The 14,007-nt window shown below is 38.7% G+C and overlaps 1 protein-coding gene across 2 annotated transcripts; it reads right to left on the minus strand.

The window, feature by feature from the left end:
* Positions 1-9,258: 9,258 nt before the first annotated feature.
* LOC125206038 (protein TWIN LOV 1-like) lies at positions 9,259-12,750 on the minus strand. 2 transcript variants are annotated; one of them, XM_048105313.2, is made up of 7 exons: positions 11,630-12,747; positions 11,015-11,222; positions 10,858-10,922; positions 10,673-10,752; positions 10,445-10,500; positions 10,292-10,355; positions 9,259-9,572 (listed from the first exon to the last, which is right to left on the minus strand). In XM_048105313.2, the coding sequence occupies exons 1-7, from the start codon at positions 12,195-12,197 to the stop codon at positions 9,426-9,428; spliced, it is 1,188 nt and encodes a 395-aa protein (XP_047961270.1). In that variant the 5' UTR covers positions 12,198-12,747; the 3' UTR covers positions 9,259-9,425. The 2 variants fall into 2 exon arrangements, 1 of the variants encoding a protein (XP_047961270.1); XR_007173891.2 differs by having other exon boundaries at positions 9,468-9,572; positions 10,465-10,500; positions 11,630-12,750.
* Positions 12,751-14,007: the final 1,257 nt, after the last annotated feature.

The following is a 14,007-nucleotide window of genomic DNA, read 5'->3' on the forward strand; positions in this document are numbered from 1 at the left end:
TGGTATGATTAAATCTCCAAGAGGTGATCCCTAAAGAGGTGTTTGAAAAAGAAATTTATTATTCAGAAATCTGCGCAGTTGGAATTTTATTCCACGAATAATAAATAAAGTTTCAAACTAGAAAACTCTTCGGTGAATTAATTTAATTCAAGTCACGTAGCAGACAAAATAATTAAATTGATGGATTAAGATAATATTAAATGCGGGAAATATTGTAAAATAAAATGGACCCAAGTTATTTGTAATTTGTTGATTTAGATGGGAGTGCAATATTATTCTGTAGTGGAACAAAATAATATTTCATTGATAATATATTAAATCATGGGTCATTTGATTTAATTAGATATTTACCTAATGGGTGAGCCCAACATCTAAGTCATTCCATGGATCCCCAAGCCCAAAACCTAGTCCAAGCTTATAAATAGTGATGAGATGTGGAAACCCTAGCATACAAGGCATAACACAATTCTCCCACTCTAAACCCTAGCCGCCACTCGTGTGGTTTCTCTCTCTCTCCCTCACTTCGATTTTAAAGCTTCACAAAAGGGAGAGCTAGGGTTTTGATTCTTGTCTTATCTTGTTTATTCTAATCCATAGAATTGAATCAAGATAGATTGTCTTGTGTAGTGTTCTTCCTAGATCTCTTCAAACTATTATTGATTCTTCAAGATCTTCCCATACGTATGAATAATCAAGGACATGGGAATAGAGTGGAAGACTCGTGGTCGATAAATCAAGGATTTCCGGGTGGTGCAACTAGCAACGTCAATCCTATGATGGATAAAGAGGTAACAATCGAATCTACATCAAATAAGGATGATTATGTGTTTTGATGTGTTATATCTATAGATCTAGTTTAATTTGCATGAAATTGGAATCGAATGCATAACCACCTAAATAGATCCGTAAGAATTTGTTTGTTTTCCGTGTCTTTTGCTGTAGTAGTTCCAACATAAATCTGCAATTAGGTCTCTAGAAGTAGTACTACTATTAAGTATGATGAAGATTAATGTGTGAGAGTTGACAAGTGGAGAGAGGTTAATGCTGCCAAAGGTCTCTTATCTTGTACGCAGCATAATTTTAAACTAGGAATTACTCCATCCGTCCGTGGATAGGAATCTTATTCCTATCCGACAGGGATTTTAAGAAGTGTTAAGAAAAGTGGATGGAAGAAAGTTAGTCGAATATGAGTCTTACTTGTATATATTACTAGAATTAAATTATATGTGAGTGGAGTGAGTCAGTGAAATGTGAGGCCTTTTTACAATTTATAGTAATTATGAATCGGGACTCTTATTCGCGGACAGACCAAAATAGAAAAACACGACTCATATTCATGAACATAAGGAGTAATAACAAATATCTTTTCTCAACTATATATATGTACATCACTAACTGTGAGATATATGGGCCAATTGTGAATTGGGCTGGAGGAATTAATTGTGGGCTTAATTAATTCGAAGCTCAGATTCTATTATTTGTGGCCCAATGTGTTGTGGCCCAAAACTTAGCTGGGATTAACGGATGGCTGCCACGTGACATTGTCACCCAGATCTTGAATGCTGCCGGTTGGGTCTAGGGTGTGTTTTCTGTGAGTGGTTAAACTCTATCTCTTCCTAATCCGCCTCATTCATTCTGCTCTACACACTCTCTCTCTCTCTCTCTCTCTCTCTCTCTCTCTCTATCTCTCTCTCTCTTCTCCGGTCATCTTCTCCGATCATTCCTTCTCTTGTTGTGTGAGGAAGAGTGAGATCCTTTCAACGTTGTGTTGATGTGGTGGATCTGTTGGTGATCGAACGGTTGAGTTTTGATCTTTTGCATTCGGTGAAGTTTTGAGAAGATCTTTCTGTGTGAGGGACAATTGGTGATGTTCTGGCAGTGTTCTTGGTGATTGAGACGAGTCCTTGTGATTTTTGTGGTGAATCGCTTCTGTGAAGTAGTAATCGGTTAATCCCTAGGGTTTGGGGGTTGTTCAGTCTCACGGTGCTCCCTTGTGACTCGCGGTGCAGACGGTGGAGGTCTCTGGCCCTTGTGAAGTTGCGTGTGCAACCTGAGCCAAAGTCCCTCGGATTATTACTTGTGTTTTCAGATTGTTCTTGTTTCAGATCCTTTAGGATCTGAGTTCTTACTATACTAATCAATCTACTTAGTGTGCAGGTCAAGATCCAAGAATATAGCTATGGAATCTGAACTGGTCAAGGGTTCAGTTTAGTGCTAGGGTTCCTTTGTATCTTGTAGCATCAGTAGGTTGTATAGTTCGATTGTATACTTTGTATCTTGGCTTGTAACTCTGAGATTAGCCATCTCAGAACAATTGTATAAAGAGGTCCCGGTAATTAGTGAATCCCGAGTGGTCTGATCCCTACAGTGGTAGCAGAGCCACGAGGGGATCACTTGGGCGCGTCGGGTCGCAAAATTAAGGAGGTGGGCTCTTCAGAGTAAAGCTCGGCCTCCGGTATAGGCCCCGAGGTAAGATGAGTATTCCTTAACGAAGGATATTCGCTCTGGTAAATTGGCTAAACCCTTAAACTCTTACTGCTTTCTAGTTTTAGGGGTGGGCAGTTGTTGCTGGTAGTAGTCGCTTGTCGCGGCTTTAGGCTATTTTTCTCTTGTTTTTCTTGTATAGGTCTTCTAGGACTTACTGCTTTCCAAGGTGCTTTACTGTTTTCCTTCTTCTTCCGTTGTGGTGTGCTTTGGTGTGTTTTAAGAGTTAGCAAATTGTGTGTTCTGAATTTTCTTGTACTGCTTGTAAAGAGAGAATTACCTATTCACCAAGTGCTATTCCAAACTGCCTAGAGTGACCCCCTGCGCCCTCATTCAGTGAGTGCTTGTGAACTGGGAAATCCTCTAGCCAGGGTGCTCGTGACAGATAGGGAGGATTTCTGTGATTGAGCTGTGTACATTCTTGAACACATTTTGTGCGAACCACCTGTGTGTGCATGCTTGTGTGTGATCTTGACTGATTACTTGCTCTTGTGTGGAGTCCTAGATTAGCAAATCCCTGTATTTCTAGTTTTCTTGGTGAGTTCTCTGTGACTCTGTCGCTTTTAGCTCACCAATTTTTTTGTCTGTGCAGGGTTGTGTGTTGTGCCTTGTGTGTTTCTTTTCTTTTTTCTGTGTGTGTTGCCAAAAACCCTTTTGTTTTCAAAATGGCTGCTCCAGTTGTTGGGATTATTCCCTTCAATGGTAAAAATGATTTTAGCATTTGGAAGCAAAAAGTTTTCAAAGATGTTGAAAATACTATTCCAGAAACAGAATCTAAGGAAAAGGAAGCTGAAATGAATGAGTTGGCAAGGTCAACTATTATCCTCAACCTGGGTGACTCTGTCATAAGGAAGGTTGGAACTATTGATTCTACTTCTGAATTGTGGAAAACTCTTGAAACCTTGTATACTGAAACTTCCATGTCCAGTAGGATGTATTTGTTGGAAAAACTTTTCAAATTCAAGCTTGATCTTACAAAGGACATTGATGACAATGTGGATAGGTTTCAAAAGCTTGTTCAAGACATTAAACGTGTTGGTGATAAAACTATTGATGAATATACTAGCATAGCTTTAATGAATGTTATCCCTGACTCATACAGTGATGTGAAGGCTGCTATTAAGTATGGGAGGGATTCTGCTCCCATTGATTTGATCATTAGCTCTCTTAAGTCTAAGGAACTTGAACTTAGGGAGAATAATGAGGTTAAAACCAGTCAAAATAAAGCCCTGAATGTTAGAGATAGATCTAGATTCAAGGGAAATAACAATGGGAAGCAAAATGATAATGGGAAAAAGTCAAACAGAGGAAAGTCTAGGTCTAAGAGTAGTAATCCCAATAAGAACAACAAGAAGTGCTTTATGGTGAACTTGGCCATTATAAGAGAGAATGTACTAAGCCTAAAAAGGCAAAGTCTTATAATGACAATGGGGATGCTCTTGCCAATCTTGCTAAGAATGATGATTCTGAAGGAGTTTGTTTTATGAATCATGATATGTTCTCTGTGAATTCTGCCTCTGCTTGATCTTTTTCCCAAACTGACTGGTTGATTGATTCTGGATGTATATTTCACATTTCTCTTTTCAAAAGTTTATACTCTGATTTCAAACCTGTTTCTGACTCATTTGTCTCCATGTCAAATGATAAAAAGTGTCAATTCTTGGGGTTGGGACTGTGTGTTTGAAATTTGAAAATGGTTTTACCTTGAAGTGGGAAAATGTGAAGTATGTTCCTGATCTTTGCTATAACCTGCTTTCATGTACCTCTCTTGAAAAAGATGGTTTTGAGGGAAAATGGGGGCAGGGGGTTATGAAAATCTTTAAGGGGTCTTTATGTGTTTTCAAAGCTTTCAAAAAGTATAACTTGTATGTTGTTCTGCTCAGTCCCTATGTGATAAGAACAGTTCTACAAATGTGATAAATGATTCTAAGACTTTATTATGGCACAATAGGCTTGGACACATGAGTGATAAGGGTTTGAAAATTTTGAAAAAGGATCAACTTCTCTCCTCAAAAGATTTTCAAAATGATCTTCCTTTCTGTGATACATGTGTGTTAGGTAAGCAGCATAGAGTGTCTTTTCCCTCTCTTGCTACTGAATGTATCAGGAGTTCTTGAGTACCTACACATGGATGTGTGGGGACCAGCTTCTGTGACTACCCATTCAAGGTCTGTCTATTTTTTATCTGTGATAGATGTCTTTTCTAGAAAGGTCTGGTGTTTTCTTTTAAAGCAAAAGTCTGATGTTTTTGACACTTTTAAAAATTGGAAATGCTTGATTGAAAACCAAACTGGAAAATCCATCGAGGCTATCAGAACAGACAATGGGTTGGAGTTCTGTAATGCTCAGATGGATAGTCTTTGTGTCTCTTATGGTATTAAGAGGCACAAAACTGTTCCTTATACCCCTCAGCAAAATGGAGTAGCTGAAAGGATGAATAAGACACTGCTTGAAAAGGTCAGGTGCCTTCTTTCTAAAAGTGGTCTTTCTAAAAAGTTTTTGGGAGAAGCTCTTCTTACTGCTTGCTATTTGGTGAAAAGATCACCGTCTGTACCTTTGAAAGGAAAATGTCCTGAGTCTGTGTTTTCTGGTAAAAGAATTGATTTTTCTCATCTAAGAGTCTTTGGTTGCTCTGCCTTTACTCATCAGAAGGTTGATAAACTTGATCCTAGGTCTAGGAAAGGTGTTTTTCTGGGATACCCTGATGGTGTTAAATGGTATAGGGTATGGCTGAGGGATGAACCAGGGTTCAGGGTTATAATTAGCAGGGATGTTGTCTTTAATGAAACTGAATTCCCTTGCCTTAAACCCTCTGGGGAGTCTGCTTTATCCAGTGAGTCTCCTACCCACATTCAAAGTGATGTGGAGATTCCTACTGGTGCCTCAAGTGAGGTGGAGAAGGTTTGGATCACTGATCCAACTCTTGGACCTAATGGTGACCATGCTGAGGACCCAGTGGATGTAGATCATATTGATGCACCCCCTGATTCAACTGTTGTCCAAGATAGTGTTGTTGTTGATGAGCCAAACTTGCATGATTATATGTTATCTAGGGATAAGGTAAGAAGGCCTCATAACCCCCTGATAGGTATACTGGTTTGGTGAACTTGCTTGCTCTTGCTTTCAATGTTTTTGAATCTGATGGGGATGAACCCCAGACCTATAAGCAGGCTCAGAAGTCTAAGGCCTGGAACTTGTGGCTTAAGGCTATGAAAGATGAAATGCATTCCTTGTTGATAAACCATACTTGGATTCTTGTGCCTTTACATGTTGGTGCCTCTGTGGTTGATTGCAGGTGGCTTTATAAGCATAAAAATGAAATAGATGGTATTAGGTACAAGGCCAGGTTAGTGGCCAAAGGGTTTACTCAACAAGAGGGGGTAGACTACACTGAGATTTTTGCCCCTGTTGTAAAATTTACCACAGTCAATGTTATCTTTGTGTGCTCACTTTAATTGGGAAATGAAACAGATGGATGTTAAAACTGCTTTCCTTCATGGTGATCTTGATAAACCCATTTATATGAAACAACCAGAAGGTTTTGTTGACCCTAAGTTTCCCAATCATGTTTGCTTGTTGAAAAAGGCTTTATATGGGTTGAAGTAGTCTTCTAGACAGTAGAACATCAAATTTAACACTTGTATGCAGAAGCTAGGCTTTGTTAGGAGCACCTTTGATGCATGCTTATATGTTAAAAACCTTGGTAGTGTTCATGTATTTCTGTTGCTTTGTATGGATGATATGCTGATTATGGGACCATGTTTAAAGTCTATTAAGTTTGTGCAAACTGCTCTGTGTGAGAACTTTGACATGAAGGACCTTAGTGATGCTCAGAAAATATTGGGGATAAATATTTTCAGGGATAGAAAGAAGTCTATCCTGGTGCTTCACCAAGAGTCTTATGTGCATAAGATTCTTCAAAAGTTTAATATGGCTGCTGCTAAAACTGCTTCTGTTCCATTAGCTGCACATATTTTACTGAGTAAAGATCTTTTTCCTAAGTCTGATGATGATATTACTGCCATGAAAAAGATTCCCTATGCAAATGCTATTGGCTCTGTGATGTACTAAATGGTCAGTACCAGACCTGATATTGCTTATGTTGTCTCTGTGCTTAGTAGATATATGTCAAATGCGGGCCCTGTGCATTGAGAAGCCTTGAAATGGTTGTTGAGATACTTGAAACATACTTCTAAGTATGGTCTGTGTTACTCAAAGTGTGATGATGGTGTTGAGTTGTGTGGCTATGTGGATTCTAACTATGCTAATGATAGGGACAAGAGAAAGTCCACTACTTCCTATGCTTTTACTGTGTGCAGATCTTGTATCAGCTGGAAGTCTCAACTCCAACACATTGTGGTTCTATCAACAACTGAGTCTGAATACATTGCTATAACAGAAGCCATGAAAGAAGCCATTTGGCTCAAGGGAGTGCTCTCTGAACTGAAATTTATTAAGTCTTTGCCTGTTGTTTATTCTGACAGTCAATCTGCTATTCAGTTGTGCAAAAACCTTGTCTTTCATGATAGAGCCAAACATATCGATGTTAGGTTTCATTTTATTAGAGATGTTGTTGAAAAAGGTGAGATTGCATTGCATAAAATTTACACTGATCAAAACCCAGCAGATATGGGCACTAAGTGTCTATCTGTTGAAAAATTACTTTCCTGCATCAAAAAGTTGTACTTTGATTGTGGTTAGCATTGCATGTCCCTCGGTTGATATGACCCAGACTTGAGGATCTTATTCCCTAGTGTATGTGGGTCAAAAGACCTCTTTGGCTAATGGACCTTGGTCCTTTGGTGCCTTTGAGGCAACCTGGTATTTCCTTAACTAATGTACCCTGTTCTTTGGTGTCTTGGATTTACCTTGTAGGCTGTGATGAAGACACACGTGGACCAGGGCTCTCCACTGTTTACCCAATTGTGAATTGGGCTGGAGGAATTAATTGTGGGCTTAATTAATTCGAAGCCCAGATTCTATTATTTGTGGCCCAATGTGTTGTGGCCCAAAACTTACCTGGGATTAACCGATGGCTGCCACGTGGCATTGTCACCCGGATCTTGAATGCTGGTCGTTGGATCTAGGGTGTGTTTGTTGTGAGTGGTTAAACTCTATCTCTCCCAAATCCGCCTCATTCATTCTGCTCTACACTCTCTCTCTTATCTCTGCCTTCTCTCTAGCGATTGCTCTCTCTCTCCCTCTCTTCTCCGGTCATCTTCTCCGATCATTCCTTCTCTTGTTGTGTGAGGAAGAGTGAGATCCTTTCAACATTGTGTTGATGTGGTGGATCTGTTGGCGATCGAACGGTTGAGTTCTGATCTTTTGCATTCGGTGAAGTTTTGAGAAGATCTTTCTGTGTGAGGGACAATTGGTGATGTTCTGGCAGTGTTCTTGGTGATTGAGACGAGTCCTTGTGATTTTTGTGGTGAATCGCTTCTGTGAAGTAGTAATCGGTTAATCCCTAGGGTTTGGGGGTTGTTCAGTCTCACGGTGCTCCCTTGTGACTCGCGGTGCAGACGGTGGAGGTCTCTGGCCCTTGTGAAGTTGCGTGTGCAACCTGAGCCAAAGTCCCTCGGTTTATTACTTGTGTTTTCAGATTGTTCTTGTTTCAGATCCTTTAGGATCTGAGTTCTTACTATACTAATCAATCTACTTAGTGTGCAGGTCAAGATCCAAGAATATAGCTATGGAATCTGAACTGGTCAAGGGTTCAGTTTAGTGCTAGGGTTCCTTTGTATCTTGTAGCATCAGTAGGTTGTATAGTTCGATTGTATACTTTGTATCTTGGCTTGTAACTCTGAGATTAGCCATCTCAGAACAATTGTAATAAAGTTGTCCCGGTAATTAGCGAATCCCGAGTGGTCTGATCCCTACACTAACTTTGGTCACGTTGCGTGACAATGTGAATAGGTGTAATGTGTTAATACACCTAGTGCAAAAAAATACTCCCTCCGTCCGCCATTAGGAGTCCCATTTATGGGCGGCCCGGGTTTTAAGAAATGTTATGAAAAGTGGGTGAACAAAAGTTAGTGGAATAAGGGTTCCACTTATATATATATTAGTTTTAAATGAAATGTGAGTGTAATGAGTTAATGGAATGTGAGATCCTATTACCATTTATGATAAAAGTCAACCGGAACTCTTATTTGTGGACGGACTAAAATGGAAAAACGGCACTCCTATTTACGGACAGAGGGAGTATGTTGTGGAATGATTTGATGTACATTTGTACTATTACTATCTTAGCTAACCTAATCACTGAAACCAACATTAAATCATCTTGGCTCCACAATGCTCTCCGTTATTTCATTATAACCGGAAGACTACTAGTCAACTGTCCGTCTGTGATAAGTACTAACTTATTGTGGTATTTTATTTATAACTGCATTGAACTTTAGAAGTCCAAGTGTATTAAATTTTGTACATAGAATTTGTTTCTCTTTCTTACTTATAACTTGGTGAAATCACCACCAGCCATTTTTTTTTACCATATTTAGTCAAACTCGATCAGAATTTATCATCATCGGTTGTGCAAACTGGCATGTTTCGATTAACATTCATTCTTCCATCATTAAGGGTTTAGGACCAATTCAGCAACCACCATTAACATACTTATATAATTAGTTCGTTTCAGAAGTTATTCTGAATCTCATTATTCCATTAACAAACCCAAAATAATTAAACACGCTACATATCTTAGCTAATAGCCTAATACAATATAATGGGTTAAATCGGTGAGAGCTAAAATAGGTTTGGGACAGAGACAGCATATTAACCACAATAATTCTCAATATAGGGAGTAGTATATATCATAAAAAAACAAAGATAAAATCACATTTAAGTGATCGCATATGACTAATCCAATATTGTCAAGGTTAAACAACAAATGAAAAGAAAAATCCTGTTGCTGCAGTTGATATAAGATGGTTCTTCTCCTACTATGACGTACTGGCGCCCATTGACAACCCCCTCACAGCAACTTTGACGGCGCCCACGACACTGAGTTGTCTCATCTCCGGGCTTAACCCGTGTCTAGCATCATTATTGCAATGGTCGTCTATCTGGATTCCGACAAAGAATGCTACCTGCACGTTCCAAGACCAACAAATCGACCAAGCTGAAGTTATCAAGAAAGAAATGTGTACTACTACTACTATTTAACATTATCTTAAGGCAAAAACACATTCTAGGAAAGATGAAAAAGTTCTCAGTCGAAATGTCACAGTCGAAGTGTTGGTGGTCAGTTCCAGTTATGTAAGAAAGACACGGATCACCTATAGGGGTTAAACAATCGCCCACGTGAATGGTGTGTGGGAGGTGAAATGAAGATTCACTCATGTGCCTTGCATTTAATTCTTGTAAGGCTGAGACAACTTGTGACCGAGAAACTCAACTAAAAATGGAGACTGGCCCTCTTAATAAAGATCATATAGTGGAGAAAGACCAAGTATTGACAGGAGACGCGACAAGTAGGCCGTTCAGATACCTTGTCCCGTTAAATTAGATGAACTATGTCTGAGCTCTGAATTTGTTTATATAAACTCTTACCATTTGATTGTGCATTGGTCAAATTAATTTCTACGAATACATGATGAAGAGCACCGTGTGAAGGTACTTTAATGGGAAGAAATGCTTTATTAGAATGCGGATCAACAAAACTTATGCACAAAAGCATCTTTTTTAAGTTAAATGATGAAATTTATGGTTGCAGAAATAGATTTAATGCAAAATTACAGATAGAAAAGTTGTATTTATGGTTGGACAGTGATAAGAACTATTTTAATTGACACACAAATAAAATTACCTTTCCCGATGCATTCCGTACTGGAGAAATGTGAAGAAAATTCCAAAAAGATGTCCTATCTTTTCTGCAAGCAGCAATTAAGAAGTAAGGTCATATGTCTAAGACTTTTCGAATAAGTAATCTGTTATGTGAGATGCGACGCGAGTCATCAACCTGTAATTTAGGATACGTACTGTACAAGGTTGCTCGTTTCGAATGCATTCCTTTATCTGCAAATTTAAAAGCAGAAATTACATCTTCTAACTTATGGCATGGCTGGAGCTTCGGTAAACAAATTTTTAAAAATGATACTTAACTAATCACCAGTATGAGCAGAGCCAGTACTTCTCTGGGAGTTAAATGTTTATGATCAAAAACAAATTATAGAAAATGCTTCTTTACCTCAAACTGTGTACTGGGGTCTGTTTGAGTCCCACTCAAGAACCGGCAATTTCGCCCCAGTACTTCAGGCCTAGCATAGCCTGTCCCAGAAAGGAGGGAGGTTCATATTTGATCAGATTGAGCATATATTTATTCAGAACTTAGAAGACTCCTCAATTGATTAGATGATCGGCTAAATTACATACCAGTCAGTTTCATGAAAGCGTCACTCGCATACACTATAGGCATGTCAGGTAAGAGCGCATTCGTTCTGTAATGTAGCATGTCACCAAGAAATGGTAGTCAGCAAAACGACGTATCCGAAAGATTATTTATATGAAGACAGGATTTGAACGAACTCACAATACAAAGCTTTGTTTGATTCTACCGAGAGATATACTTAAGGAGGAAACAAGCTGTGCATTTCCAGTTGGACAACATCTTATTCTGGCGACGAATTTGCCTGTAAACTCGCTGTAGTTTATCAGAACAGACAAGATATTGTTAATTGCAGCATTTGCCTTTGTTTTCTCCCACTCATTTGCTTCACAAGGCTCATTCATCTCATCTTCTGCAATATTTGAATAAGTTGCATTGTGTCAGCACCGGGTTTTGTTTATTTGTTACATACTTACATTGCATAGTCTAGTCATAAAGGGCACGTATGAGATAATTCAGCTTGATCACAACAACAAACTAAGTTCAGTATATATACATAAAAAAAACAAAACAAAACACTCAACCAGCAAAGCCATGATAATGTTGACACATAATTGAATTGAAATTAGCAATCATCTCAATTATATGAATTGTAGATACAAATGAGCAAAATAACAATCTATGTGGCATCAAACATTAGTTCCCAACTCAAATAGCAATCAATTCAGCATTAACATTAGATTTTAACTCAAATAGCAGCCATTTCAGCATTACTCATATACCATCTTAACAAAGACTCTCCAATCAGACAGAACTAACCTTGATCATCAAGGCTTGAAACCGACTCCACAGAGGATGCACGTCCCTGTTCCAAGATTGAATCCGAACAAACTTCCCTCCTACAACACCTGAAAACAGTCTCACGAACCCCGCCCCCATCTTCACACTCACTCCTGAGGCGGAGTCCAGACAACCTAGGCCTCCTCGAGAGAGGCACCTGAACCCCCACAAAATTAACCACCCTATCATCCTCCTTACTGAAAACAGGACACATGTGGAACAACATCCAAAAGGGGGTCCCATCCTTCCTATAATTCAACAAACTGATCTGCACACCCCTCTCTTCCCTAATTGCCTCGCGAATCGCCATAACCGACCCCCTATCTGTCTCCGGGCCCTGGAACATCCTCCCATTCCTCCCAACCACCTCCTCTCTAGAGTAACCAACCATTTTCAAGAATCCATTTGAAGCAAACACAATAGGGTGCCCAGGAACACAAGGATCGGTTATAGTAAAACAATCAGGGAGTTCATTCAGAACTTCCCTCGCCCACACAGAGTATCTCAAGTCAAATGACTCGTCACCCAATCCCAGATGTGACTCCATCTCAAATACAGCAACTTCCCCTCAAAGATTAAATCTTTATGCCCAAAACTCAACCCCAATCTCAACCTCAATCCCAATCCCATGTGTCGCTATCAGCTTTCGGGAAGCTCAATTAACGGTTTCGAGTTTCAACCCATAAGCAGCAAGAAACATAATAACCATGGAGAAAATTCAAGGTCTTGATAATACTAAAAAAAAGCACACAGATTTTTCAAAAATTTGTGGATGGAAAAGGACATGCAATAGGAAGTAGTAAGATATTGGTAAACAATTATTGAGAGTTTTAGCCATACAAGGAAACGGTGGTTGAGGGGTGTGTGTGTGTGTAGTGGTGTTTTTTGTGTGCGAGACTGATTGAAGAAATTGAGAGAGAGAAACAAGATTATAAATTGTGACAGGAAATATCTTGAGCATGGAATGAACTAAAATTGTTGAGATATACCCATCAATCGCTTTAGTTGCATGAATTAAACTGATTTCAAAAACCACTTTGATGAAGAGGAGTTGCAGTGATGACTTTGCATCTATGGAGAATCAAAAAAATGGGCAGAATTTTAGCTCTTTGATGATTCAATTACGAGAATGAATTGTTCTTTTCTTTCCACTTTTTGTTTTAACAATCAAAACTTACTATTCACTCTAACTACCTTAATTTGTTTTCTGGAAAAAAAAAAACTCCTACTACTTAATTGCCAGTTATATCGATTATTCTATAAACAAATCATGATTATTGTAACAAATCGTTCAATTAAGAACAGAGTGCACCACTCACCTAAAAAAGAATATGAGATATATTGTTGCATTACATTAATTAGTAATTAAGAGTGACAAGCATGGAATAAACTATTAATAAAGATAATTTGTACATTTGAGATAGACATCACGGTGGGGTAGAACTTTGAAATTTTCTGGTGAAGGTTTATGTGTATCTTGAAGAGTCAATTTGTCCAAATATGTTAAGTATTAGTACATATGAGACGCGTTATACGTTCATTTTTGTTGTTATTGTGCACATGTCTTTAGTTATAGATTAGATCTAATAGTAGTAATATTTGGTAAAATAACCTTAAAATTAAAAAATATTGTCAATAAATACACTCATATCGAGGAAAGATAATAGACAATTTTGTAGTGACGGTTCATCGACCATGGGATGTTGAAGTGGCCGTGGACGTTGATTATGTTGCTGGAACTGCCGACACCAAATTTAATAATGCATGTTCAATCAAGAGTCGATACTTTGCGACTGCTACTAGCACGATGGTTGGATGGGACCCATGTTGCATGCTATATATGTATACCACCATGTTTTCAGACAATTTTTCCACCCCTAGTACATGCATTTGATGTCGATGAACATGTTGGGAATGTCATTTCATGCCTCATGCATGCGTAGTAGTTGTTCTCAATCGAGAGTTGTCAAAAACTTCAAGTATTCGGTGTCAAAAACATCTAGAATGCCATGGTAGAACGTCTTAGTATTCTCCCCTTGCCACTTCGGCACATGCAGATAATCGTTGAGAATTTTAGATGTTCTACCAGTTGTGAGTTGTCACATAATCGATGTACATCTCCGAAGTTTTAAAAATAATATTGTGTGTACGCTGCTGGAAGAACTTTTTGCTAGTCGCTAGCGTATAGGATATGCGTATGAATAAATCTGTGCCTACATAAGCAACGGCAAAATATACCCGTTGTGCATCACGGATAGTCACCCGAAATGAAATAAAGGCGGCCCTAAATCTTGTTCCTAGAACATGTACGTCCTCAATCTTAATAGACCACATTTGTTTCCTCCAAAAGTCCAAAT

The sequence above is a fragment of the Salvia hispanica genome, chromosome 6 (assembly GCF_029641045.1).
Source record: "Salvia hispanica isolate PSC_SH4W2 chromosome 6, Shi_PSC_v1, whole genome shotgun sequence".
In the NCBI taxonomy this organism is placed as follows: Eukaryota; Viridiplantae; Streptophyta; class Magnoliopsida; order Lamiales; family Lamiaceae; genus Salvia; species Salvia hispanica.